General features: G+C 33.9%; 1 protein-coding gene across 2 annotated transcripts in view; it reads left to right on the top strand.

The window, feature by feature from the left end:
* The window catches only part of LOC106143201 (homeobox protein aristaless), a 58,330-nt gene extending 30,679 nt beyond the window's left edge, over positions 1–27,651 (top strand). Inside the window, exons 1-5 of one of the 2 annotated variants that reach the window (XM_013345226.2) lie at positions 11,625–11,715; positions 15,706–15,976; positions 18,100–18,145; positions 24,709–24,905; positions 25,195–27,651. In XM_013345226.2, the coding sequence (XP_013200680.1) occupies positions 11,700–11,715; positions 15,706–15,976; positions 18,100–18,145; positions 24,709–24,905; positions 25,195–25,519 (855 nt within the window). In that variant the 5' untranslated portion in view covers positions 11,625–11,699 and the 3' untranslated portion in view covers positions 25,520–27,651. Of the gene's footprint in view, positions 1–11,624; positions 11,716–15,705; positions 15,977–18,099; positions 18,146–24,708; positions 24,906–25,194 lie in introns of those variants that run through there. The other variant, XM_013345225.2, reaches the window with a different exon arrangement.
* Positions 27,652–27,964: the final 313 nt, after the last annotated feature.

The following is a 27,964-nucleotide window of genomic DNA, read 5'->3' as shown; positions in this document are numbered from 1 at the left end:
AAAAACGCGGCTGTCATGAGATCTCGTATGAAAAAGAGCGATGTGCACGCAAGAGCGCACTGCAAACATTGTTAATTCCTAAAAAATATGGTCACTTAATCATCTTTCTAACTATGCTCATAAATATTACTTTAATAACGAGTTGCGTAGCTATCGTAACAAAAGCAAGAGTACAACATATCTACATAACTTTACACAAAAATATTAGTTCAGTCACATTCTCATTCACATATCATACGCCTGTATCCATAACGGGTTAGACAGAGCTAATAATCTTAAGGCGCAAAGAACAGGTTTGGGTAGCTAGTGTTGATGATTCAGAAACCACAGTTATGGATTTGGTTTGATAGCAAATGTTGTGAATGTAAGTCGGGAGTCGTTTCGTATACCTGGCTAACCCAATTCAGGATCGTTGTAATAGGCGCCCCTCGAGCTCCTCTCCAGAAAGGTGAGGAGCAGACGTAGTCGGGATTTACACTAGAACGCTGATGATGTCCAGATTAGCTGGATGAGCATGTTGGAATATAATCAAATGGCTTAAGACAAAAAACGTTGAGTTAGGTTCCCCTGCAAGGATTTCGGAGGTGAAATGGAAGTCGCTTCATGTAAAAACCTGACTCACACAGTGAAGGTCATGGTCGATAAGGAAGACGCACCCTGCACCTCCAGAAAGGTGGGGATGTAACCGGAACTTAAACCACGAGTAAGAAGGTTATAAATTAAAGCGAAATTAACCTGTACATGATTTGGGTTAGCTAAATCGTGCGCTAGAACGTATGCAATCGATACGTGAGTAAGAATTAGATAAAGTAATTATTGGAATTTCGATCTGCGGTACTAATCAAAAATGTTAATTTTAATGCCTTGAAATCATACACCTGTCTTAATTAAAATTCTTTATTATTTATACACCGATATGAATATATATCGGACAAGTTTATTGTAATTATATAAAAAGTGTTGGCGTCAATAATGACAGCAAATTGGCGATGATTGGATTTACATTCGTAATTATACGTCATTATTCAATATTCCATGAATATCATCAGGCGTTCGATAAATCAAGGTGACCGGCATATTTGTGAAGGTATAGGAAACATTTTTATAAAAAAAGATGAGATGGGAAACATTAGATACTTATTTGCGGTGACTCAGTGTCAGGGATCCTATGGAATTGAAGAGATAACTAATCTAGATTAGTCACTTATTGCACCAAAAAAAATTCAAAAAATTAAATAAAATATACAGGTAAATACTAATAAAGGCGGACTTATCGCTGAAGCAATATCTTCCACTACCTGACACAAGCAAATTAGGATTTAAAACGAAAAAAAATAGTGAGAAGGAGCTGTTTTTCAAAAACGTTAAAAAATATACAGCCACATTGTAATACTTGACCATTTTTCTGACGCGGTCACATTCAGCGCAAAATAACATTTTGGCTCCTATACTTACTAAATGTAAGTAAACGCAATTGAACATCTAAGCTTGATCTAATGAGACGCATTTTAATTATTATAAAATTTGAACAAATCGTTAGATAATTCCTGTTTGGTTCAAATTGTGTTACTACCCCCCAGAGCCCCGTAACACTTCTGTGGAGGATGCAACCTGGAACACGCAGGGATGGGAGAATAACCCTTAAAACTCTGAACGCCGTATATAATATTGACAAACGTGCCAATGTTTTGCCTAAATGAGCCTTCTTCAATAATAAGAGTCGGTCGATTCCGTAACGATTTACATATTTGGTAGTAGTACTTATAATTTTATGATCTCAGGCAAGTTTCCGATAGCCGCTTAAAGTTATCCATGACGCCCAAAGAGTTAACAAGATTAACGACCATATAAAAGACCATGAGGCTCTGTCTACTCCACAAAGATTATAGACTTACAAAATATACATGTAAATAAATTAGCAATCTATTTTCTTTATACATTTCTAACATGTGCTCAAACCAGCTGGCTTCAACATGTTTAACAAGAGTGCATGTAAATGTATCTTGTTACTAAAGACAGATAGACACACGACTATTACTCAAGATTAAGCACAAATACTCACGCTATTCGTAGTGTTAAATGATAAATAAGATGTTTATTTCATACTGGTAACAAAGAAAAAACGTAGTGTTGCCAGCTGCGTTTCTTCCAACGCAGATTGTAAGTCAAACAAGGATTAGAATATAAATGGTTACACACTTAGGATAAGGTATAGGCTTATAAACTTGGGATTCTTGTTTTAGGCGATGGGCTAGCAACCTGTCACTATTTGAATCTCCATACAGCTGAACGTGCGACCTTTTAGTCTTTATGAGCTGTGTCCACCCCGACAGGGATACAGACGTGATTATACGTAAGTATGTAAAAAAGGTGTTTCACCTTTTTTAGTCATAACGATCAGCATATATAAACTATCATACATACATATGGTCACGTCTATATCCCATGCGGGGTAGACAAAGCCAACAGTCTTGAAGACTAAATGGCCACGTTCAGCTATTTGGCTTTGATAAACATTTATTAAATATATCATTTTCACCCGAGTGTACTAACTAAAGGTGTGTTTAAACAAGAAGTAGGTTTACAAAGCGAAACTTTATTATTTTATCAGCACTTATCACCAATGTGTCCCGACTTTATTTCTATTATAATAATTGACGCACGATTTTGATAACGTTCCGAAGTCCTGCAAGGAATGAGGTGTGTCACTTATTGACACAATTGGGTACTTGATTGAGTAATATTCTCAGAATTATGCATCATAGTCCTATATTAGGTATAATTTTATCACTTTTGTAGTCTTCACTAACTAAGGAGAGTGTGGATGGAAAGGTAGGAGTGGGAAGGCCTAGACGAAAGGACCTTGATCAAATTAAAGACGTCCTGGCAAAAGGTCAGGTCAAGAGTGCCAGAAACCGCCGCCGCAGCCCGCATGAAGAGAGTTATGAATGTGGATGAAGCGAAAGAAGTGATCGAAATGCAGGGATCGTCGCAAGTATATGTAGTATCTGCCTACCCCTCCGGGAAGAAGGCGTTGTTTTTTATGTATATATGTTTGTTGTAGTCTTCACTAACTAACATGCTGTATTAAGAACGAAAAATAACAGCGTGCTGCTACTAATCTATTGCTTTACGTATTCCTTACGATCTTCTCAGGACATTTCTCCCGGTTGGGCCCTTCTTGGAGTGGTACCCAGGGCCTCACTATAATCTAGAAATAGGCAAGTAAGGAAGTTACAAAGAACTATTCGCATCCGACCTCTGTGACCTAGGTCACGCAGATTTTAACAAGGCAACTTAACCTGACTGCTTCTACATTAAGTCGCTTGATTTAGGTTTCCTCACAATGTTTTCTTCTGTAATATTAACCGCTATTTAAATATTTTAACCCTTCAAGTGCTTTATGACGGGCATGTGATTAGAAAGCGCTTGAAAAGCCCAAATTGACCTTTCCTCGGGCAACATTAATTTGACGTCATAAAGCAAATAGCAAATAGATGAGAAGGTTACATCTGCAACAGTAAGAGCCTAGAGGCGTTGTTTATAAGGCCGTGTTCACATCTAATGTCCACTTAAAGGTGCACTTACATCGGCACATAATTACGGGTGTAGCGGCGCGCAGGCGCGAAAGGCGATATTTGTTTGCAATTAGTACCCGCACGGGAAGCCAGTGTCCGTCTCTATAATTTATGGTTACTCGAAAGTTCTTACCAGCACCGCACCGGTTAAAGAATAGGGTTAACATTTAATAAGAAAATAATTAGCATTAACGAAAGTAATTATTTAAACTATATTAAAATAAATAAACCTAGCTGGAGGAGGTGACTGCACTTACGCACCTTTGTATGATTTTTCAGACAAAAGAAAATTATTACACATAACAAAAGTATCCTTAATATATTTAGTTTGACATCGATTAACTAAACAATCATTTGAATATAGGTACGATTAAAAAAAACAAATTATTATTTATTCTATTATCGGCCAGTGTCAAAAACTGTAAAAGTAACAGCCCTATAGCGACCATGGGTCCGCAGCTGCATTGAGCGACTGACATTTCCTCGGGCAGGGTTAAATTGCCTCGAGCCAATGTTCAGACTTGGTGAGAAGTTCTTTATATTTTGTAAACATGATATCATGATATAATTACTTTACCTCAAAATCTACAAATTATTTAATTAGTTTAAAAAACAATTTAAAATTTTGATTTCATCTTTTTATTTACATTAATAAACAAATTCCGATATATGAACAAAATTAAACCTTATATATCTTGTTATATAATAATAATTTTAAAAAACCCATAGTGTGCGAGTGAAAACTTCCGTAAATTTTTGCATCATTTTAAGGAAATTAATAAAAAAATTCAACAGCAATTCTACTCATGACCGCTGACAGTTTTAAAACCTTTAATATAAGCAATTTCTGCGTCATTAAATAAAAAGTTAATTATGGCAAATGTTATATAATCTGCCTTACGCAGCTGGAAAGTGGGAATTTTCACTTTTTTTATCGACTACCACAACTACAGCACCTAGTACTTATTTTCTGTCAATAAAAACAATTAGTGTACTTAGAGAACCGTGAGAGTTGGATAACAAACTGACAACTTAATCCGTAGAAAGTGAATGACGAAATAGTAATAGAAATGACTTTTGTAACTAGTATAAAATAGCGTGTTTAATTACTCTGGGGTTTATTTTTGCTTTCTAATTTATATAAATTTTTAGAATTCTTATAAAAAAAATACGTCTTACAAAAGAAGCTAAGCAAAAACCCTGATAACCTGAACTTTTAACTGAGTGAAGATAAGTGCGTTCTCTACAAAGAGATAGTTCTTTTTAATATGTAGTTACAAAGGAGTTAAAATTATGGTAAAGCAACGTTTTTTGCTACATTTTTATAACTACCTGCGTAATCGCCTTTTTGAGTAACATTATCTGCGACGTTATTTAAGAGGCAACACCAGGTTAGGTTTCTTGGGGTTCTTCATATCGGGCTTCCCTTAGATAGGTCAGGATGTACCGGGGCTCATACCAGGATAAAGACTAAAACCAGGCAAACTTTCTACATTCAACTGTATCATCACACCAGGTATATGAAGCCTCACTGATCCTCTCTTAAAGGGATTCTGTTGTAGCGGTTTTAAATAATCTACGATTTATTGATAAAAAAAATTCGCTGCGGTCTTTCTAAGAACACGATTTTTGAATTGTTATATACGGTACAATATATACGGAACAAATTACACAGATTGAGTTAGCCTCTAAGTACGTTCGAAACTTGTGTTACGAGATACTAACTCAACGATACTATATTTTATAATAAATACTTATATAGATAAACATCCAAGACCCAGACCAATCAGAGAAAGTTCATTTCTCATAATGCCCTGACCGGGATTCGAACCCTTGACCTCCGGTGTCATAGGCAAGCGTATTATCGCTGCGCCATAGAGGCCGTCGAAATAATCTATTTAAGATTCGTTGAAATAATTCTTTCTTAAAAAAACGTCGCATTTTCTTAAACTACATCAGAAATATGCTATATTGAGGTCCTTATTGTAGTTTCCTTTTAAATAAAAACAATAGAGAATAATCTTACATAAACAACTGGAGAACACATTTTTACGCAAAAATAAACATACACTATACAATAAACTGTAAAAAAAAAACCTGTCACATTTATGGTTTTGTTTGACCAGTTGACTGTACATTCTCTGGTATTTCCTCTTTACATTGCAAATGTTGTCTTTGCCGTGTCGCGCCAGCCTTGCATCCAATAAAAATTATCGTTAAATGTAATTGGTTACTATCACGAAAGCTTAGTGCCGTCCGATACGTATGAATTTGTTATTAACTACTTATAAAATGTCAATGTAATAAAGATTAATTATATTGTTGTTTGTTCTGGATACAATATTTTCTGTAATTCGATAAGTATACTTACAATCGTGTAATTTAAAATTATTGGACGCCCTAAATATTATTTCTTGTATGTTTGTCTTCAGGAAATGCATCGTGATGACTTTGCAATAGTATCATACCGCTACAATTGGCAATGGATATTTTTTTAACTAAAAAAAAGGATAAACCTGTATTAATCGCGGGCGGAGGAATTTAATTTCCTTAAAGTACTAGGTATAGTCTCTTAAGATCATCACTCTTTTGTTGTATTTTCAAAATACGTTATTGGCTAAGGATTACCTATTTTTAGTATTTGTTATATTGTTCACTCATAATTTAAGTCCAATTTGATCTTTGAGGTTGCATTAAATAAAATTAATTAGTAAGTATGTGTACAACAATTACTCAAAATCTTGTCTAATGTTTTTTTTTTTCTTTGAAAATAAACATAGTAACTAATTATAAACATAACATGGTCACAATCTTACCCTTTTACAAAATAACTGACGCATAACTGTATAACATAGATTCGCGATAAAAGGTAGTAGATAACATAATGTAAGCAATAATAATATCGTGCTTTGAAATACATGATCAAAATTCGTTTTTTTTTTTTTTTTTTTCAATAGTATTATGTCTTAATTTTGCAAAAAACAAATGACATACACCCACAAAGTACTCTGTGACATAGACTTTGTTTGACAGATATCATTATCCTCAGAGTGTTAGTTCGGCCTTGACCACGAACCAGATTTTATACTACAGCATAAAAATCTTATATTAGCAAGCAGCCCTAACAACAAGAAAAAAAAATTAACTCAAGGTGTAATCGTACTTCATTTATTTATATAACACTGAAAAGCCTCGTTGTGCTTTATGGCATATTTAATGATCAAATTGAGATTCAAATAGTGAGAGGTTGTTAGCCTATCGCCTAATAGAAGTATCCCAAGTTTATTAGCCTTTTCTTTGATTAATTAATACAATCTGTTTGTAATCGAGCATAGATAAGACTTATTTTAACAGAGTCACAGAGGTCAGACAGGACATGTATGTTGATTTCTTGGATCTTAAATATCGGCAGATGAAGCGTTCCCTCAAGTCCTAAGATAGAACACATAAGAAACAATCAAAAGTGAGATGATGAAAGTTTTAGGGCATATTAAATGTAGATTTTAGTTATAATAGACAAGGCATATACCAAAACGAAGGCGATAATGTCACCAATAAAAAATAAAATCTTAATAAATTACGTGTTCCAATATTACAAGACAAAATTATAGACACGATTCAATTACTTGACGTACGCAAAAACATAATTACAACGGACGCAAAAAAATTACAATGAAACCGTTTCGCGCGAACAAAAACCCATAAAAAGATTACGTTATTTGATTAGACCTAATTACATTTCTGACCGTAATTAACTCTATATCACTCCCTTTGTTTTATTACGAGAGAAACAAATTTATCTTTTGCTTGAATTGAAAAAAAATGTGCTCTATGTTTTAGGCCTTAAGTTTGAAAATTGTTTTTGAATGTGCAAATTTTAAGTTGTAGGTTGTAGATGTCTTAGGTTCAGATAAGCTGCTGTGTTATTACGGCATAATTTACGATGTAAATGATGTAGATTTGTTAATTTATCCTATGGTAGAGCGGGGGAGGTGTGGACTTGTTTTATCTAAGTGGAAACTGTCCGTGAAACTAACTTTCGGCATAGTAGCATTAGAAATGGGTTGTTCAATTTGACTAACCAAAAACAATGGAACGTCTCAATGAATATTTGACTAAATCACAGGCCGAAGTACTGCAGAGAGTTCCTGAGGTACTTAAAAAGTTGATTTACAAGTGTAATAATATATCTTTGATGAATTTACAAAATTTGTGATTTTAATATTATTTTGCTATACTTTCTCTCAAAATTTATATGAAACAAAACTACTAATTTTTAACCTCTTATTGTAGTTTAAGTGACAAAACAATTTTTTAGTTCGTCATTGATACCAATACTGTAAATTATTTTTTTTAGGTTTTCGTTAATGAAAACAGGGATCAACGAAAAATTAAAAAATATATATATTGACATGAGTGTGTGTGTTCATTCGAAGACCAATCATTAATGTGATGTTAACAAGACTTTCCTGTAAGTACTAATTGATAGATACAGTCTTATACCGTTGATTTACGTTGAAACAGTTGAATGGAGTACTATTTACTGCCTTAAGGCGCAAATTATCGCCGTTCCGAAGAAGAAAGTCTTGTAATATCTACGAGTAAAAGGTGAGTCAGTTACACTCTTACTCCCATATCCGTTACCTTTATTATTTAGGAAATATCAGTTCGATATATAATTACTATATAAAAAAATATATTGAAAACATTGTACATATTCTTCTAAATTTAAATACTGTTTCGTAATTTGCTAACCTTTAGCCATGGTAAAATAAATTATATACGAGTAAACCGGACAAATCACACAAATCAAGCTAGCCCTTAAATAAGATCTTCTTACTGGCTACAGTCCCGGTTGTATCCTCACCACTCTGGAGAGGAGCCCGGGGTAAAACAACACCCTGTTGTCTCTTGACCATGGGTCCTGGATTGGGTGAGTCAGGTAATTACACGAAGCGACTCCCATCTGACCTCTATAACATTCCAGGTGACCTAAGCCCTTCAGTAAGTTCCATTAATAAATAATAAATATTTATTAAATCCATAGATTTACGTAAATTAAGGTCGTTTGTTGCGGTCATATTTGTTTTTTGTTTTATTTATTCATTTACTACGAATGCCCGTATGTATAATTATAACAGGCCTTAAACATTCGCTCCTTTAAGTGTGTACGCGCCCTTACCTGAACTATAATTAATATTAGCGATACGCGATAAACACATGTCCGTGTTTTCTCAGAACTGTTACAATGAATGTAAAAACCATAAAAACAAGTATGGTCGAGTTAATACCACTGCCATGGGGTAAGCGATTGAATAATTACTAGCGATTTTTTAGAGTAACAATTATATATTAGAACTCGGGATAATTCGTTTGTTTGTTAACCCGTTTATTAGACCATAGTATAACGTAATTAAAAGGTATAATTAAATACTCTTAAAAATACTACTACAATAACGGACTTATTCCTAGAACAGATCCCTTTAAGTCAATAAGATATTTGAAAGGATAATCGTTAATATTTTACCAAAGCCTGCGCATTTATTTATCTATTGTAAATTCGTATGACTAAATAATAAAAAATATTTTTACAGAAAAGGCAAATAATAAAAATCTGTAAAATTGTGTAAAAAATATGTATATGGTCAAATGGTCATAGGTAGATTAAGAAAGGAATTTTGAAATTTCTGAGTTAAGAATTGTTGTTTCTCTTTCTCATTTTAACATTATTCTGTATTCGCGCCATAATTGCGTTATCACCAAGATATAATCTAATACCTTATTATATAAACATTACGGACAGATATAAATACTATAATCATCACCGGATATGTTGATTATTATTTATAGAAATATAAAGCGATAACCCAATCTGACCTAGGTAGGTACTTACAGTAATTTTAATCGACTGCATATGTACTTTGTATCGAAAAATCTAGAAGATATGTTTCAAGTTAGCGACTTCATAAAAGAGTAAAAAAAAGATAAAAAATATATGAATAAAAATACATTTTTACTTTTTATAATAAGATTGCTTGACATATTCATAGTAATAAAAAATGGAAAAACCTAAAAAATTACTTCCGTGCCCGCGAAAATATCCAAAAATGCTTTCTAACCGACCGTTATCTAATTACAATCCTGCCATATTTCATCTATATTGGTTTAGCAGTTTTTAAGATTTCGTGATTGAGTGTTTTTTCCTCTTAAATAAGTACTCGTATAAAGATATATGATAGATGTAATTTAATTTTACGCTATGTAGCAACATATACGATAATTAAACCTTAGTGTTTTTACTCGTGATAATTTGTAGTGATATTTGACCTCAAACCAGTCGTAAGTTATAATTATGTAAATATGATTAAATAAATTAGTCGTCCTATGTAATTATATGAAATAAGTCAACTGCAATTATTTCAATTATTCTCCACATAATTAATGTGAAAGAAAATTGCAATAATTTTTATTTTATTTGAATGAAGTTATTCGTATCCGTAGGTTGGCGTTCGGTGAATGATTCAAATCCTTAAAATATTATAAATTTTAAATAATTCTTCCACCTCTCCTCCAGGTGGAAGAATTATTTAAAATTTATAATATTTTAAGGATTTGAATCCCGACTTCGTAACGTTTAACACCTGTGTGGCATACTAAGCTATTCCAATCCGACCTCCACAACCTTTGCAGAGAAACCTAACCTGCATTGGATCGTGGTTACACATCCAGTTGCCTGAATGTGCAGGTTTCCTAACTATGTTTTCTCTCACCGTACGAGCATCGGTTAGTAGTCAAACGAATAAAACCGCCTTTATATCAATAAAAGTATAAAGTATAAAATTGATTGATTACTCCTGCAAAAAGGATTCTAACTACGAGTGTAACACATTATTTGCCATAAAGAAGAGTGCTACTCGTATGTTTATTTAGAAATGGATATTAATGCCGTATATTAAGGACAATATGTCATGGAATCATGGAATATGGAGGTCTCATTTAATAAACACTTGACACGGCATTAAGGCGATGTTAAAAATGATAGTTAAATTATACAACTTCTTCTCGTAAGGATATGTTTTTATAATAAATAAAATATTAAATTTGTGCGTAGTCGTGGTAAAAATTGTAAAGGGTTTTTTTTATAGTGAAAGTGTTTTATTTTTCTTTGTTTTAAATACCATAAATAATATAAATATAATAATAAATCATTTTTAATCATGTTTATTATGTGCAAACATTATTTATTTTGGAAATATGTTGACAAAATGTGACTATTATATTTCTAAACTTAACTAATAGATAAATCTAAATATCTGATTAAAATTACCCAATTTTTTTATATATTATTAATAAAATTAATAAATTATTAGGTGGCGCTAAATTCGCGTGGGCGACAATTTAATCGCTGCGAGTAAAGGCTAATCTTTGAACAATTCATCATTCGTGGATCATAGTTTTCCATTTGCAAACTATATGATCAATGATTGACGGTCTCTGTGGTGTAGTGCGCTTGTCTATGACACTGGAGGTTCCGGGTTCGAATCCAGGCCAGGGCATAATGAGAATAGAACTTTCTCTGATTGGCCTGGGTCTGGGATGTTTATCAATAAAAGTATTATTCGTTGAGTTAGTATCTGGTAGCAAAAGTCTCGAACTTACTTCGAGGCTAACTCTATCTGTGTATTTATTTATCAACCTGTCACTATCTCTGAATATCAATTTAATCATTTTATAGGATAGCCTTACAAACTTACAAAATTATATTTGTGAGCGATGGGCTACAAGAATAATCCAAAGCAACCTATCACTATTTTAATCTCAAATCCATTATAAGGCCATACAGCTGTGCTGAGCCTTTCGGTCTTTTCTAGACTGTTAGCTCTGTCTACCCCGAAAAGGATAAAGACTGAATATGTATGTATAAGACCCCACATAAAAATTCATGTCAGGACTAAGTCTTACATTGTTGTCTGTACATTGATCTAATCAAATTCCGCAATAGTATGTCAGGAAATACTCTTATCCTTATCATTGCGGCTCCATTCATCGAAATTCATTCATTCTTGCGCACGCGCTGGTAACTACGTGACGTTAGCTGTGAAATTATATTTGTTTGTTATTATGGGCGCGGTCATGTGTGAGTACAAGTTTATATTGGTACGATAAATATATTGTAAAATTACTGAAAAAATATTATTGAAAAATACAACTGATTTCCAATACTCCTTTCTCTTTGGAAATCGGTTATATTTTTTACCATTTGTTTTTATTTTATATTTCATTATATATTCTAACACAATATGGGTGATTCAAATTTAATAGGTAATAAATATTTTTTTAAAATTTAGTTACCATAGGGAGATAAGAAAATTATTTCTCAATAATGCTGTCATATGACTAATGTTATTATATGGACTAAAACTAGCCCTCCATAAAATTACACAAAAATCTCGACACTGTACCTCCTACTACTACGAGTACTGTAATTAAGTAATAGATATTTACTTAATTTATTTTTTTCTTCTTCGCAGTCCCCATACAAACATTAGTAATATCACAAAATATTTAAACAATAAAAAGCATCAATAAAAATATTTTAATAAAATTCCTATTAATGTTATCGCTTTTACAGTTGTATACTTACCTAAAAAATGAGTCATAGATTACGCGGTGAAACCCCGGTTCGTTGACGAATGATGAATAAATCATTCATTTTTTTTCTGTGTAATTTATCCGTGTGCTATTTTCCTGTTTCCCTTTATAGGATTAAAAAATTAACCATCAGTTTGTTGCACGCGATTTCAACAATAATGCTGGCCTGAGAGTACATATTTAAAATTTTGGAAAATCCTTTCCTAGTGCACCTTAAGCTACATAAGAAACCTACCTGTCAAATTACAAATCTTAAACAGCTATACCTATGCGTTGATATTTTAGTAAGTCATTCCTCTTTTATATGACTGACACACAAATTACGCCATAAATTTGTGGTCGTAGTAAGCTGAACATCTGCATGTATCTGTTCCTTAGGTAAAGGAGATTAATAGAGAATATTCCCAAATTCCCACAGGAATGGGAACAAACATGAGTTGCTGGCATAATTTAGTACCTATAATGGAATATCTAGCCTAGAAGTCTTACCTAACTCGGGGTCAAATTAACTTGACATTTAGATATTAACATGCTAATCTAAGTGAATGCTAGTGTGGGACTGGCATTATTATTTCAAACCCACGGTAATTGGTTGTTCAGAAGAAAATCACTTAGTATACTTTTTATTGACTGGTTAAATAAGCCATTATCCTTGCTCAACTTGTGGTTTAAAATGTCAGCTTGCATCTCGTATTATTGTCATTTGTTTTTGCTGTTTAAGCTAATTATAGATTGCTCAGTAATAAAGTATTTAAAGTACAGAAACATATATTGCATAGGTTGTTTGTAACTTTGATGTGGAAATATGCCTTAGTTTATACGTCTAAGATGCCAAAAAGTATCATATCTTCTTATAATCTCGGTAACAAATTGAATAACGGTTACACAATAAGTTGTAACAATATAATGTACCTTCTAACTTATATAGCATCGGTTGGAAATAGTCATACATACATTGATAAATCAATACTAATATTATAAAGCTGAAGAGTTTGTTTGTTTGAACGCGCTAATCTCAAGAACTACTGGTTCGAATTGAATTGCAATTATTAGGAGCGAAGAAATAATGGAGAATGTGAAAAAAATCGGGGAAAATTATTCATCCTTGAGGGCTTCAATGATGCCCAAAATAACTATTCCACGCGGACGACGTCGCGGGCACAGCTAGTAGATATATAACCTGTCAGCTCTCGCATACATGTCGCATACTTAACCACTAAAAAAAATTGGAGTTTACACTCCAAAGTATCTCTTCTGTCGTTCTTTATAATTTACATCATAGTGTAAGTACACGAGGCAGGTATGCCAACATTTCAATATTGATCGACTCGATTCCAACCAGTATGGAAACGGCTTCATCAGTACGAGCAAAAACAAAACGCAATAAAGTAAATATCTCTTGCTATAATGTCATGAATCTTTCAAAAGTAACTACAATTTCGTTTTGTTGCTACTTCTTTCGATTCTAAGAACAAATGTTGGAATGATCGCTCAATATCTCAAGAAATTGTCCCGGGGTCTTGAGCTGAGTACTAAGTGGCTATTATCCACAGACATAGATGTAGCTAGATACGGTCGAGTATGCGTACATGTACTTCACGAGGCAAATCGTGTTCAAAGTAGTGTTCATTGGACCTCTGGAACATTGATTAGAATTAAGTTTTATCATTTCTTTTCCTCTTTCTCTTTCTCTCCATCCCTTCGGTTAATTTTAAAGGGGAAAAGGTAAGATATGTGCCTTATTAACGTTCGTCAATAGACCTGCTTGTCGTAATTGTTACATTCTATTTTTGTTATGATTGTAATAATTCGAGTTAAGCTTATTATTATCTACCAAAAAGTTGATATTTGGCCCTATTCACTTAATAAAACACAGAAAATACTTGCCAGCCTTGTTTTCATACAGATGGGTAAACCGGCGGTATCTAGCTTGGTCAGGTCTATGGTATTACCGGTGTATTATGTTATGATAATTATAGATAATGGTCTGAATCGATTTGTTCGCTCATTAATCAGTAACTTGCCGTGACTTCAGGAATGATAAGCCGGTTTATTTAATTAGTATGCTCTCTAGCCGTCAACATCAATGATTCGTGCCATTCTTAAATTGTTCGGGTTACAACGTCATCAAAATAGCTACAAATTGAAATGCGATCCTTCCGTATAACATAAATTTATATTATTCGCTGGTCGACTGGAAGACATTTCTTGATGAAATGTTGTTTTATTTTTCTAGTATAATAAAAACAGCTCAACCAACTTAAAACGTCCTTGATGTAAAGAGTATACTAACAGCGTTTTAGGGTTCCCTGCCTAGTAAAAACGGTACCCTAAACCGGAACGTAATGATAGTACGGAACCATTCGTGCGCGAGTTCAACTCGCACCTGGCTGGTTTTTTACCAAACATTTTCCCTCGCTTTTTTGGTTCAAATATGAACGAGTAAGACTAAAGAATGTTATTTATATTTTAATTTAAATAACGCCATCCTTTCACTATTTTAATTCAACGTGACTACCTACTGGTTGAACTTTCAATCATTCGAAATACAAAATAAGAAGTTTACTTCACATTTCTTTATTAGTTCTAACGATACAGTTACATTTAAGTATAAAGTAACAAGTGCAAAGTTCAAAGCGGTGTCGTGATTTACAACGATTACAATGGTAATCCCGGCCTCAACTATCAATTGTAATTTAATAGATTAATGTCATTAGTGTAATTATGGTCTGATTATGGTGTTATGTCTTAATTGGCGTTCGTAGGAAGCTGGGCGCACATGGAATGTGGCCTGCGAGGCAAGCAACTAGTTATTTGTGTAATTTTTCTCCCGGAAATTAATTTTTTTTTGCTGTGAAATTGTAATTGTATAGAAGATAGATTGAAGGCTGAGTGTAAACGCTCTTATTAATACCTTTATAGGTGCAGCGTGATAAAACGGTGATAAAACAATGTAACATCTGACTCTCCACTGTTGTTATAGCGACAACAATATAACTTCATCTGTGAAAATTTCAACAAAGTATAAGTTACGGTTCTTGAGATACAGCCCAGTGACTAATATATAGTGAAGACTTAATATTATTAGAGAGTTCTATAATGTGCCGTGTGGTTCCCGGCACCAATATAAAAAAGAATAGGACCACCCCATCTCTTTCCCATGGATGTCGTAAAAGGCGACTAAGGGATAGGCTTATAAACTTGGGATTTTTCTTTTAGGCGATGGGCTAGCAACCTGTCACTATTTGAATCTCAATTCTATCATTAAGCCAAATAGCTGAACGTGGCCATTTAGTCTTCAAGACTGTTGGCTCTGTCTACCCCGCATGGGATATGCACGTGACCATATGTATGTATGTATTCTATAATCCTTTAAATTCTATAATCATATCATCGAACTTCGTTCTATAATCAAATCCTAGAGACAAATTTTGTATTTTTTATATAGTATTGTAACCTTAATTTTTCTTCACAGATTACTACACCCACGACCAAACTTACAAATACACCAACATGGGCGTCTCTGAGCCCCACAAGGACGACTCCCCTCGCACCACGCCCGAGTTGTCCAGATCCGACCAGTCCCCGGCAGAACGCCCCCCTCCAGGGTCCGCAGACAGCGATGATGCAGACGACTTCGCCCCCAAGAGAAAGCAGAGAAGATACAGAACTACTTTTACGAGTTTTCAATTAGAAGAGTTGGAGAAAGCGTTCTCGAGAACTCATTATCCTGATGTCTTTACAAGGTAAGACATTCTTTTAGATTTGGAACACTCTATATCTTTTCGGTGGATGTAAAGGCGACCTATGTTTTTTCCAATATCTCTTTGTGATAGTCTGATAAGAAGCTTGTGACAAATAATACAAGACCATACATCAGCAGTCGCTAAATTAATATTGTTTTTCTATTATTTTTTCCGCGTACTAAATATAACAACAATGCATCTTTAATAACAATAAATTTTAAATATATTTTTTATTAATTTGTTGAAAACTCTTAAAATATGTGTAGATTAATTTATAAATTATGCGTAAAACCAGTATTTTCATTCACATATTTGCAGATTTATATCGATAATAGCCTTTCAAAGTTCTAATATGATAAGATCGTGTTATATGTTCTTTTGATAGAACTTCCTATCATATCAATTAGTAATTTGTTATTAGAAAATATGATAAAATATTTTTTGACGATGATGAGTCGTATATATCGATTGGCAATATCTTTCAAGTACAGACATCTGTTAGTTACTATTTTTTTATATGTATGGATTTATTATATGTCCTATGGATTTGTGTTGTGTACAGTTTTTGGTGTGTATTTGTGTGTACGACTACAAATGCGATGACGAATATCCAATGATAAGGGACAGAAGAAAAAAAAATAGTAGATCCTAGCACAATATCACCTTTTATTTTTATTTTTATTTTGCTGTAGAAAGAATGAAGGCGAAAGTACCTAGTCTATAACTTATAGCACAGCGTGTAGGAGACCCTATCAATCATCAGATTAAAACATACTTCTTCTACCCAAGCATTTTATTTAAAACTAGCGTTTGCGCGGGGCTTCGCTTCCGTGGGAATATCCAGAATAAATTATATTATTCCTAAAGGTCTATTCTATCTATGTACCAAATTTCATCAAAACGGTTCAATAGTTTTTGATTTTATTCGTTACAAAAATACAAATCTTTTTTCTTTATTATTTGTATGGATTAAGTAACAAATTGCAGTATTTTTATCTGATAATTTAAATCCCTTGAATGTAAATAGGTAATAAGTGCAAAATTTCATTCATATCGCAATTAATCGGGACATAAATAATGTAGTGATACGAGTAGGTATCTATCACGCGCTGTTTATTTAAGAGTTGTTTAGATAGAAGTATTAATTTAATTATTTTAATAGCATTACACCGATAACACATCCTGCTTAAGATAGAGTGAGATAGCCTCATGACAGACTAACGAATGTTCAATTACATAATCCCTTGTAGATAATATTCGTTTAAGAAATAGGTAGGTACGTCATGTGTGCAATATTTTTCTTTATCAACGGATTTTAATATTTGTAAATGAATGAAAGCACGTTACGCTATGCAAATGTACAAGGCGAGTGTAAATGTGAACAAACTGCCCCAAGCCTCGTAGCATAGCACGCGCGACGCAAAATAGCGATAGATTTTAGCGCGAGAAAAACGTCTCGCGCTAAAATCTATCTCTATTTTGCTTTTGATTAAGACATGACACAGGGCAGCGATAGTTTTTCGCGCGATATAAACGGCGTAGCGCATGTCATGCTTATTGGTCTTAGTAAAAGTTGTTTATTGTTGTCAGTTTGATATACTGATTCACATGTTAAAAGGATTCTAGTTAATTACATATTACGCTGTATTTTTTCAATATCTACATATAGATTCGAAGTGCAAGAATAGAAATTCCACTTATATGTAAATATACATAGGTAGATTGATGTGTTTTTCCTTATCAATTATGGTTCACCTAAATCAATCAGACATGTACCACATTAGATAATTAAATATCTAAACAAACCAGTTTAACATGACATTAACTCGTGATTTACATGTGATTGTGATTCAATACAATAATCCGATTATAATCTGTAAACTCACATGGAATTTTTACTCCATTGGGTACCAACATATCTAATTGTTATTATCGTTGAGTGGGAAATCTGAAATGCGGATAATAGTTCACTTACCGTCGTGCCTTCGATTTCCCTTTCTCCTGTACTAAATGGTGATTTAGTTTTGGCTTTAACCTTTAATCAGAACGAATATCATTCCGGGCCAAATGTGTACAGTGATTGCCTCTCTCTTTCATTTAATGTATTGTTTTCTTTGTTTCAGAGAAGAACTCGCAATGAAAATTGGATTGACTGAAGCAAGAATACAGGTGAATATCTTTTTTAATTCTATTTTTCTAAATAAGTACTGGCTGTTACCCGCGTTTGTGTAAAAACTTTACTTAATCAATCTAGCCCCCGTAATAAAACATGCGCGACGCCGTTTTTATTTCGCGAATAACTGTCGATTTTCCGGTTTTTATGAGGAAGTGAAACGGGACAGCGATAGTTTTTCACGCGATAAAAAAAGCGTCGCGCGTACCATACCACGGTGGCAAGATTATGGTAAAAAAGCGCACCGAAAAACTCAAAACGTAGACTATTTTTGACGATGTGTATGAATTACCTGCATTCCAAATAATAGATTAGAAAAATGTGACAATTGTAAACCGCTGTCATTGGATTATATTCACTACACATTCAAGACACCTTGCCTAAGGAACTATCATCAATAAAGTAAATCCAACTCATATTGCACAACATCCATTTTATTAATACGACAACATACAGAACCGCAGACAGATCAGTAAATTGCAAGCCTGGGTTAAAATAACACCCACGGCTAAGGCAAGGCACGGCTAGCTAATTCCTATAGCTGCAAAGACATATCAGGACAACCTCTAATCAACCTCACCGAACTGTACACTCGACAACATATCAAGTTACCCAACTTCAAAGCGAACTAACCTCTATTACCACGCCATAGAGTACCGTGCGGGGTAACTTGACATGCCATTGAATGTATTAAAGCGATTACTATAATAAACTGAGACATTGAAATGAATTTGGATGGAGGTGGCATTTTGCGAGACAGAATATATATAAACTAGGGAACGCCCGCGGCTCCTTCTACGTAAAGCGAAAAATCCCTTTAACTTCCGTTCCGTTTCGGGAAATCCTCTCAATGCACCTCTAGACCCTATAAGGAACCTATATGTCAAATTTCAAGTTTCTCGACCAAGCGATTTGAGTTGTGCGTTGACAGTCACTCACTCACTCAGTAACTGAAAAGTTTCTTATAGATCTAACTCATTTTATCACTTGAAATAAATAAAGGAATGGTAAAAAGATGAGTGATTCAAAATTAAATAGCACCCATGGGACATGGCACAGCAATTCCCCATAGCTGCAAGGACATGTCAGGACAACCTCTAATCAAACGCACCGAACTGTACTCAAACCGATTGTTGCTATAATAAACTGAGTCATTGAGCGAAATTTGGATGGAGGTGGCATTTTGCGAGTCAAAAAATCTTCATTATTCATCAACTCACTGGTTGGTATACCTAAACGAATGAGAACAAAATGTAAACATGGCAAAGGTACTTACCTAAATGTCAAGCTAGAACAACCTCTTTTCAACAACACCACACAATAAGAGACGACGAACTAAGTTTTTAAAATGTACACGTATTTGAATAAAGGTTGCATTTTTAACACATAAATGTGTAGCCTTTAAATTCTTCTTGCGTTATTTGCTTCTACAAATAAATGAGTGAAACTATCACTTGATCAGATCTTTTAAAATTGTCTGGATGGAGGTCTATCCATAAGACATAATTTTATGTTATTTCGTAGAACTTAAGTCTTCATGTAAAATAATAAATATTCTGAACATTTCCACCATCCATATGAAAGTCTCCACCATGATTGATTAGACACTTCGAAGTCTTCCAGCATTCTTAATATGGTCTTCTAATTAGTCAGTAATTTACGTGACAACAAAGAGAAATTCCTTTCCAGTTTCAGCCGCTTAATCACGTAACAAAGTGTATCAAGTACTCATGAATGAATAAACAGGTTCACAAGACAAAAACAAATGCCATTGATTAAAACCGTTGCGTCACACAGATATTGATCTATATTAAACTCATTTCCTTTGATAACTTTTGATCGAATGTTATAAATATCATTCAGCTGTATTCCTATATCAGCCATTTTATCGTCAACTTCGTCATCTTTTATTTACAAATGCCAGTGCTGTGGGACAGTTCTATGATTGAACTATTGGTTAACATTTTCATCGCTAGTACAATTAATTTGAATGAACTCTAGCTAGATGTTTACGAACATGTATTGGGAAAACAATGAAAGTATTTTTAACCTTTTTTCCATGAGTGTCGTAAAAGGCGACTAAAGGAATAGGCATATTGAACTAGTGCAACTTTTAACATAATCCAATTTGGATTAACTTCCCCTGAAGGTTGCGGAGATCGGACGAGAGTCGCTACGTGTAAAAACCTAGGGTGAGTCAGGTTTCAGTTCAGTTTCAGACAGGAAACCAGGATCATGGTGAAAAGCCGCACCCCGGGCTCCTCTCTAGAGAAGTGAAGAAGTAACCGAGACTTAATAAGGAGGAAAAAGAAGTTAATAATTTTAAATTTGCAATGAACATCATCCAGATCCGATGATGGCAAAGAGTGATTAGGTGAGCCGACCTCAAGTGGGAATGAGAAAGGTCTAGTTAAAAAGATAGAGTTATTAATTTATCGTTAATCGTTTACCGCTAAGACTTTTTAAAATAGGTCGCTTAGTCGATTATACAGCTATTCGATAATCGATTCGATGAAAAGGAATCGAACAATGCTGAAGCATTCTCATAATTACGCCTGTCAACTCCTGTAGCAACTGGGCTATATTAGTTTTTGTGACACTTAACGACGTATTATGTATTATCTGATACGACCCATTGTATGTCTTTTTGTATGTAATTTTATTATAGGATCACTTGTAGTACCTAGATAATAATCTTTCTATCTTCTTCCTTTTATTATTGTGCCGTGTGGTTCTCGGCGCCAATACAAAAAAGAATAGTACCACTCCATCTCTTTCCCATGGATGTCGTAAAAGGCGACTAAGGTTTAGGCTTACAAACTTGGGATTCTTTTTTTAGGCGATGGGCTAGCAACCTGTCACTATTTTAATTTCAATTTTATTATTACCTAAGCCACACAGCTGATCGCGGCCTAAGTCTTTTTAAGACTGTTGGCTCTGTCTACCCCGCAAATATATGTGACTATAGGCATGTATGTATGTATTATTGTTCCACTGGATACATACATAAGATTACACCACTTTGTAGGAAAGGCGGAGACTTGCCCCGATCCATGCATTCTTCTTTTGCTTCATGCAAATTTACGGATACGATAAAAAAGTATGTCGATAATCCCAATCATACTAAGATCGTTTATAATCTCTTATACAATAATTTTCTTTTAATTGCTTCTTCAGTGAATCAATTATCTATTCAATCAATGATTTTTAAATAATAATTAATTGAAGTATACGGTTCTGTGTACCGCCTCCATTGTTTTACAAGAAGTAAGTATGTACATCCTTGTAGATCTTTTAATAAGAGACGCTGCGCCGGATCACTGGAAATCGCTATTTTATTTTGCTCAATTATTTTGTACGACTTGATTGAGGCTAAGTCACACGTGGTGTTAGCGCAAAAATTATCTCTTCCTATCTTAATATACAAAAGAAGATTGACTTACTTATTGACTTACATATCAACCCTAACCTAGGTCGATATGTTAGTCAGCTGGGTTGAAAGATACATACATACATACATACATATGGTCACGTCTATATCCCTTGCGGGGTAGACAGAGCCAACGGTCTTGCAAAGACTGAATGGCCACGTTCAGCTATTTGGCTTAATGATAGAATTGAGATTCAAATAGTGACAGGTTGCTAACCCATCGCCTAAAAAAAGAATCCCAAGTTTGTAAGCCTATCTCTTAGTCGTCTTTTACGACATCCATCGGAAAGAGATGTAGTGGTCCTATTCTTTTTTTTTTCGAATGGTGCTGGAAACCACACGGCACACGGTTGAAAGATATATAATAAAAAATAGGAGCGCAAATAGATTGGCCGACGGCAATTTGTAATAATGTAATGAGGAGATATGTTAAGTCCTGTGTTTATTAAATGAGACCATTAGCTGTATTCTTGTATCAGAATCGGCCGAGTTCATCATGTGCGAGAGGGGCGATAAAACTGCGCTTTTCGTGTTATAGATATACGTCTATATCCCTTGCGGGGTGAATAGAGGCAAAAGCCTTGAAAATAATGAAAGGCCACTTTCAGCTGTTTGACTTAATAATAGCATTGAGATTCAAATAGTGAACGGTTACCAGCCCATAGCCTAAAAGAAGAATCCTAAGTTTGTAAACCTATTCCTAATTCCCCGTTTATGATATCCATGGAAAAAAGACGATACTCCGTCTAGAGTTTAAAAAAAATTGAATATAAAAGAGAATAGGACTTCTGTCCTGTCTTTTTTCTATTGGTGATGATTTCGAAATAAAAGTAACTTAGTTAGAGATTTTTTATTATTCTTAATTGTAAGATAAGGATTTATTTCTACTACATGTAAGCTGGGTACATTTATTATTGAAAAATTGTAATAACAACACAACCAAGACTCTACAGTCTCCCACTCCATGGTATCGTCTTTTGTAATTTGCCATTTATCAGTACTCTAAAGAAATAAATAAATAAATATATACGGGACAAATTACACTGATTAAGTTAGCCTCGAAGTAAGTTAGTGACTTGTGTTACGAGATACTTACTCAACGATACTATATTTTATAATAAATACTTATATATATATGTATTTACATCCAAGACCCAGGCCAACCAGAAAAAGTTCTTTTCTCATCATACCCTGGCCGGGATTCGAACCCGGGACCTCCGATGTCACAGACAAGCATACTACCGCAGCGCCACAGAGACCGTCAAACATATATATGAACAAACATAATTAAATTACTATTATTTTAATGGACAATTGAATAAGTCACGCTACATTTGCACAACATTTCATGTATTCCTCGACGTTTGTAATTTAATTACAAAAAATATGTCAAAATATACAATGAGCGAAATTTTAGGCACCTCCATCCGATGCAACTGGCCATTACCTTAATGCTCTATTAAACCCAGCGCCTGCGCACAGTTGGATTTTTTGCAGCCACCATGCCCGACATACCACCGCCTTGTCCGCCTTCAATTACGACATTTCAAATTCGTGACCATATGAAGTCATATTTTATAACCATAATAACCTTTATACAACCAACTATATACAATTATAAACCTTATAACTTTGGCGATAAATTTTATTATCAATTATATCTGTACAGCCAGCATCCGCGAAAACTTTTTCAGAATTCATATAATTTTTTACGCGGCTGAAATTATCATAAGTGAATTAATTTAAATTGCTATAAAATACCAGTTAGCATAATGACGCAGTAGTGTAATGCCTTTTTTCGGTCATATTACTGGGCATCATAAATATTGCATGCGATATTGGCCACAAACACATATAAATCAACGTTTCTGTTACATTCCAGCGAATTATTAGTTTTTCTCAATCACACAATAACGAAAATATAGAAGGATATTCAATTAACAGCGCAGTCCGTAGCAGCAATTTTAGAATGCAGCTATGAAATGCCTAGCTACATTCTAAAATTAAATTATGTCAAAAATAATTTTTTATGTGGCTTGAATGTTTATCTGCATAAATTATCCATTAATAATAAAAGAATAAATTATTTGTTGAGTGTGTTGTGCAGGTTTTAACTTTACTTTGAGGCTAGGTAATCAGCTTAATCAGTGTGATTTTTCCAGTATTAGTTTTAAAAAAATGATTCAACTCCTTCCTCATAACAATTGTTTTTTATTGAATTGGCGCACTATGTGATATTATATACAAGTTTTAATCATCGGCTCCTCTCTTTATGTTATAAAAATATAAAAATCTTCTACAAAATCCTTAATTTGTGCTCGACAGCTATAAATTGATTATAAAAAAATTTTACGCAAAGAACTGATGTCGTGTATTTCAAAGATAAAGACTTTTCTTTGCTCCACATTCTACTGAACCTGTTTCAAATATTTCATATCGTAGTGTTATGATAATGGTTATGACTTTATTATTGACCATTGACTTATAGTTCATTCGTAGAAAACACTAATAACATCATAAATTAGCACTAAGTAGAGATAATAACAAATTGCAATTATATATTAAAACAAGACCTACCTACCTACCTACAAGTTAATAAAGTACCGCCTTTTATGATGATAATATTTTTAAAGAAATTAAGGTTATAGAACTCATTGCCGACATATTTTTTCACTTGGATTATGTCTAATGTTTACTCTTTTGTAGCTCTGTCTACCACGTAAGGGTTAATATAGATATAATGTGTGTGGGGTAATATAAACATGATGCATGTATTCTCAGCTAGTGTTGTCAAAGTCCTGAAAGCACTAAGGACAAAATAAGCGTCAATTTAATTTTTTTACTTTTACATCAGGCCACGCAAAAGAAACGCAAGTTTTTGTTGGGTCTGCCTTCCTCACGTTTTGTTGCATGATATAGAGATAGCCCAACGGATCAACGGGTCTAACACTATATTGATAAGAATTAAATCCAATCTACTTGCTAGCTCTAAGGAGTCACCACAATCTAAAGGCTCCCCTCATCTATATCTTTTTTCTGATTGCTCTTAAATCCAGGGCTGTTTAGATTCATTAGCTTCTAATAAATTTCTCAAATACTTGAAGTCTTAAATTATTTCTTTCTTTTCAGGTGTGGTTCCAAAACCGTAGAGCGAAATGGAGAAAGCAGGAGAAGGTGGGCCCCCAAGCTCACCCCTACAACCCGTACCTGGGGGCCGGGGGAGGGGCTCCCCCTCCGTCAGTGGTGGCTTCAATGCCGAACCCTTTCACGCAGCTGGGGTTCGGTTTCAGAAAACCTTTTGACACCAACGCTTTAGCATCATTCAGGTGAGAAATAATCATTTACTAAAAACTTAATCGTTTATAAAAATCGTTTCTTCACAAGTACTACTTATGTTCATTTTTAAGTTTGTAAGTTCATAGCACTAGGTACTTGTGTTCATTTTTAAGTTGATCTGAAATTTTGAGACATAACTAAAGTAAGCCATTATAGTTCAGGCATAAAAATTTCTTCAGACTATGACACATAAATACACAGTTCAGTTCGGGCAGATCAGTTTGCGACAAATACTCTTGTAATATCAAAATATACCTAAAATAATTAATTTCCCTTCAGATACACTGGAGCCCCGGTCCTCGGCGCGCAATACCTCGGTGCTCCGCTGAGCAGACCACCTCTATTCAGTACACCGCTCTACACCACATCTCCGCCCTTCCACTCCCTCCTTGCAGGCCTCGCGGCACCCCCTCGGCAATCTCCAGATCCTCCTCCTGTCTCACCTCCTATATCCCCCGGCAGTGAGTCCCCACCAGCCCAAAACTCAGCGCCAGAAGTAGAACGACGTAGTTCAAGTATAGCCGCTTTGAGGTTGGCTGCGAGGGAACACGAGTTGAGGCTGGAGATTCTTCGGCAGCGGCACCAAACGGACCTGATTAGTTGAGCTTTGTCTACACCTGTATTTGGACATAGAAGAATTTATCGTAACCGCTCAGATAAGACCTCAAGCGCTGGTGTGATCTGCGTCTTACATTATGCTTGCCACTATAAATTCGAGTAAATGGAAAGGAGCCTGTATCTTGATTAAGTCTATGTTGTTCAGGTAAAATTTCAGGGCAAAAGTACCCTAAACTGAAGAGCTTGTTCGAATATAACAAGAATCAGGAAGAAGCAAAAGATTAAGTATGCAGTGCAGTAACCGTGACAAGCGGCAAGATATAGTCTCCTTTTAAATGGAGTGATCATAATGAATATATTTTTGAAGCAGAACAAGCAATGTACAGATATGATGGGTCCATCGCCGCTCAGGGTCGTAACTGGAGCCGTATTAGCCGTATACGATTTGTAAGATAGTTAGAGTGTATGAGATTTTATATAAAACTGCTAATAGATTGAGCAGAGTCTGATGGAATGGTATCATAAATTATATTCTTATACTGGTACCAAAATATATATTTGAAGATAACATTTGTGAAACATCTTTGCGAAGTATCCTTCGCAAGCCACACAAAATAAACAGTGTATAATATAATGCATAGTTATATTCTAGAAATTTTATACTATTAACTATAATGCTACTATAAATCAATACATTTATAATGAAAATATGTTGATTAAAATAACTAACATCCATTTTCCTGGAAATTCAATTATCTTCCTAATTAACAATAAAATGCCCAGTACTTACATCTTGCGGCAGACGGATAGTAAATATTGATGGATCATTACTTGACATTAACGTATCTAATTAAATTTTGTTTTCTCCATTTTCAAAGGTCATTCAACAAAATTTAATTTGTTTTAATAATTACTTATTATATCGTTAATTTATTTCAATAAAATACTTTGGATTATTACCGGTTGTTTCTATACAAAGAAATGATTAAAAAAATATACGATAGGTCTAACAATAAAACTTTTTATACGAAAATATACGTAGTCCTTTGGACACCAAATCCGCATAATAATAAATAGACGTACAGACATCTCAATTAAATCAAAACTGTTATTATATATATATATATACTATTTGTTTTTAAATACTGTTTTTGGTAAATTCTTAATGCGTCATCAAACTTGGTACAAAATTTAAAAAAAAAGTATTTGAATATTCTTGACATTTATCTTAACAAATTCTTAAGAAATGTATTAGACTTCCATAAGTCTCTGTTCAAGTCTTATTATGGCATAGTTTAGTTACTTAAATCCGTCCAATATAGGCCTTATTGTTATTTATTGTAGTGTTAATTACGTACTTAATTTAGTATGATAAGATATTAATATCAATAGATCATAGTAAAGTGATAATTCTATTAAATATCATAAAAGTATGCGGTGCCTCTGGAGTGCCTTTCCTATTTGAAATAATACGTATGTAGTTTGAAAATAAGGGAGTGACAAAAAATTACGACTTTGAACGAAAAATCAATAATTTATCCAAATTATTTTTGGCAATGAAGGCAGCTCTTAAAACAATGCATTAAACATATTCTCATTTAGTTAAACTAGTATTTTCATTTGCCTGGTTAAAGAAAAAGTAATGGTGATATACATGCATTTTCACTTCATGTATGTTTATATATGTTCAACTTAAACATCAAAAACTGTTTTTGTACTTTCCTATATAAGGGATCATTAAATTTTGGTTAATTGTTTTATTATTAAATTTCTTTCTACGTAGACGTATTAAGATTATACAAGCTATTCTTTATTCTAAGTTGCACCAAAGAAAGTTATTGATATATATTTGCATAATATTTTTTTCTATGTCACTAAATATCAATTACAAACATCCTTTTTGCACATTCGTTTTGATGAATGAGTATTTAAACCGATTTCAATTAGAAGTTTTTAGTTAAGGTTAATCTATTTAAAGTTTTCTGGAATGTATTCTAAGAGGATTTGACAGTTTACAAATGATTTTTTGTTGACAGAATCCTAAAACAGTGAGATAAAATCACTATACAGAACATTCGTATGAAAATAATGAGAGCTGCACTGAAATCTTAGCTTATTCGAAACTGTTACTTGAAACTTTTACTTTCATGGTGTAAAATAAATGAAGTATGGAATTTATTTACTGATTTTCATTTTATCAAGTTATCCTGTTTTCAACGCCTTCAATTTTATGATATAAGTAGGTAGTGTGCCGTTATAATTGTTGTACTAGGTTAACACAACATCCATAGTAAAGTGCCCGGGAACCACACGGCACATTTTCATATCAAAAAATGAACGGCCATCTTCATTTTGGCGTTAGTTCTGGGTAACAACATTACCTCAGTAAATCAGGTTTTTAAACGAAGCGACTTCCGTCTGACCTCCGCAACGTTTTCAGTAACATAACCCATGGTTACACAACCAGTTGCCTTAATTTACAGGTTTCCTC

This window comes from Amyelois transitella, chromosome 2 (genome assembly GCF_032362555.1).
Source record: "Amyelois transitella isolate CPQ chromosome 2, ilAmyTran1.1, whole genome shotgun sequence".
Lineage (NCBI taxonomy): Eukaryota > Metazoa > Arthropoda > Insecta > Lepidoptera > Pyralidae > Amyelois > Amyelois transitella.
Note: the sequence above shows the minus strand (reverse complement) of the source record. Positions and strands in the feature narration are given on the sequence as shown.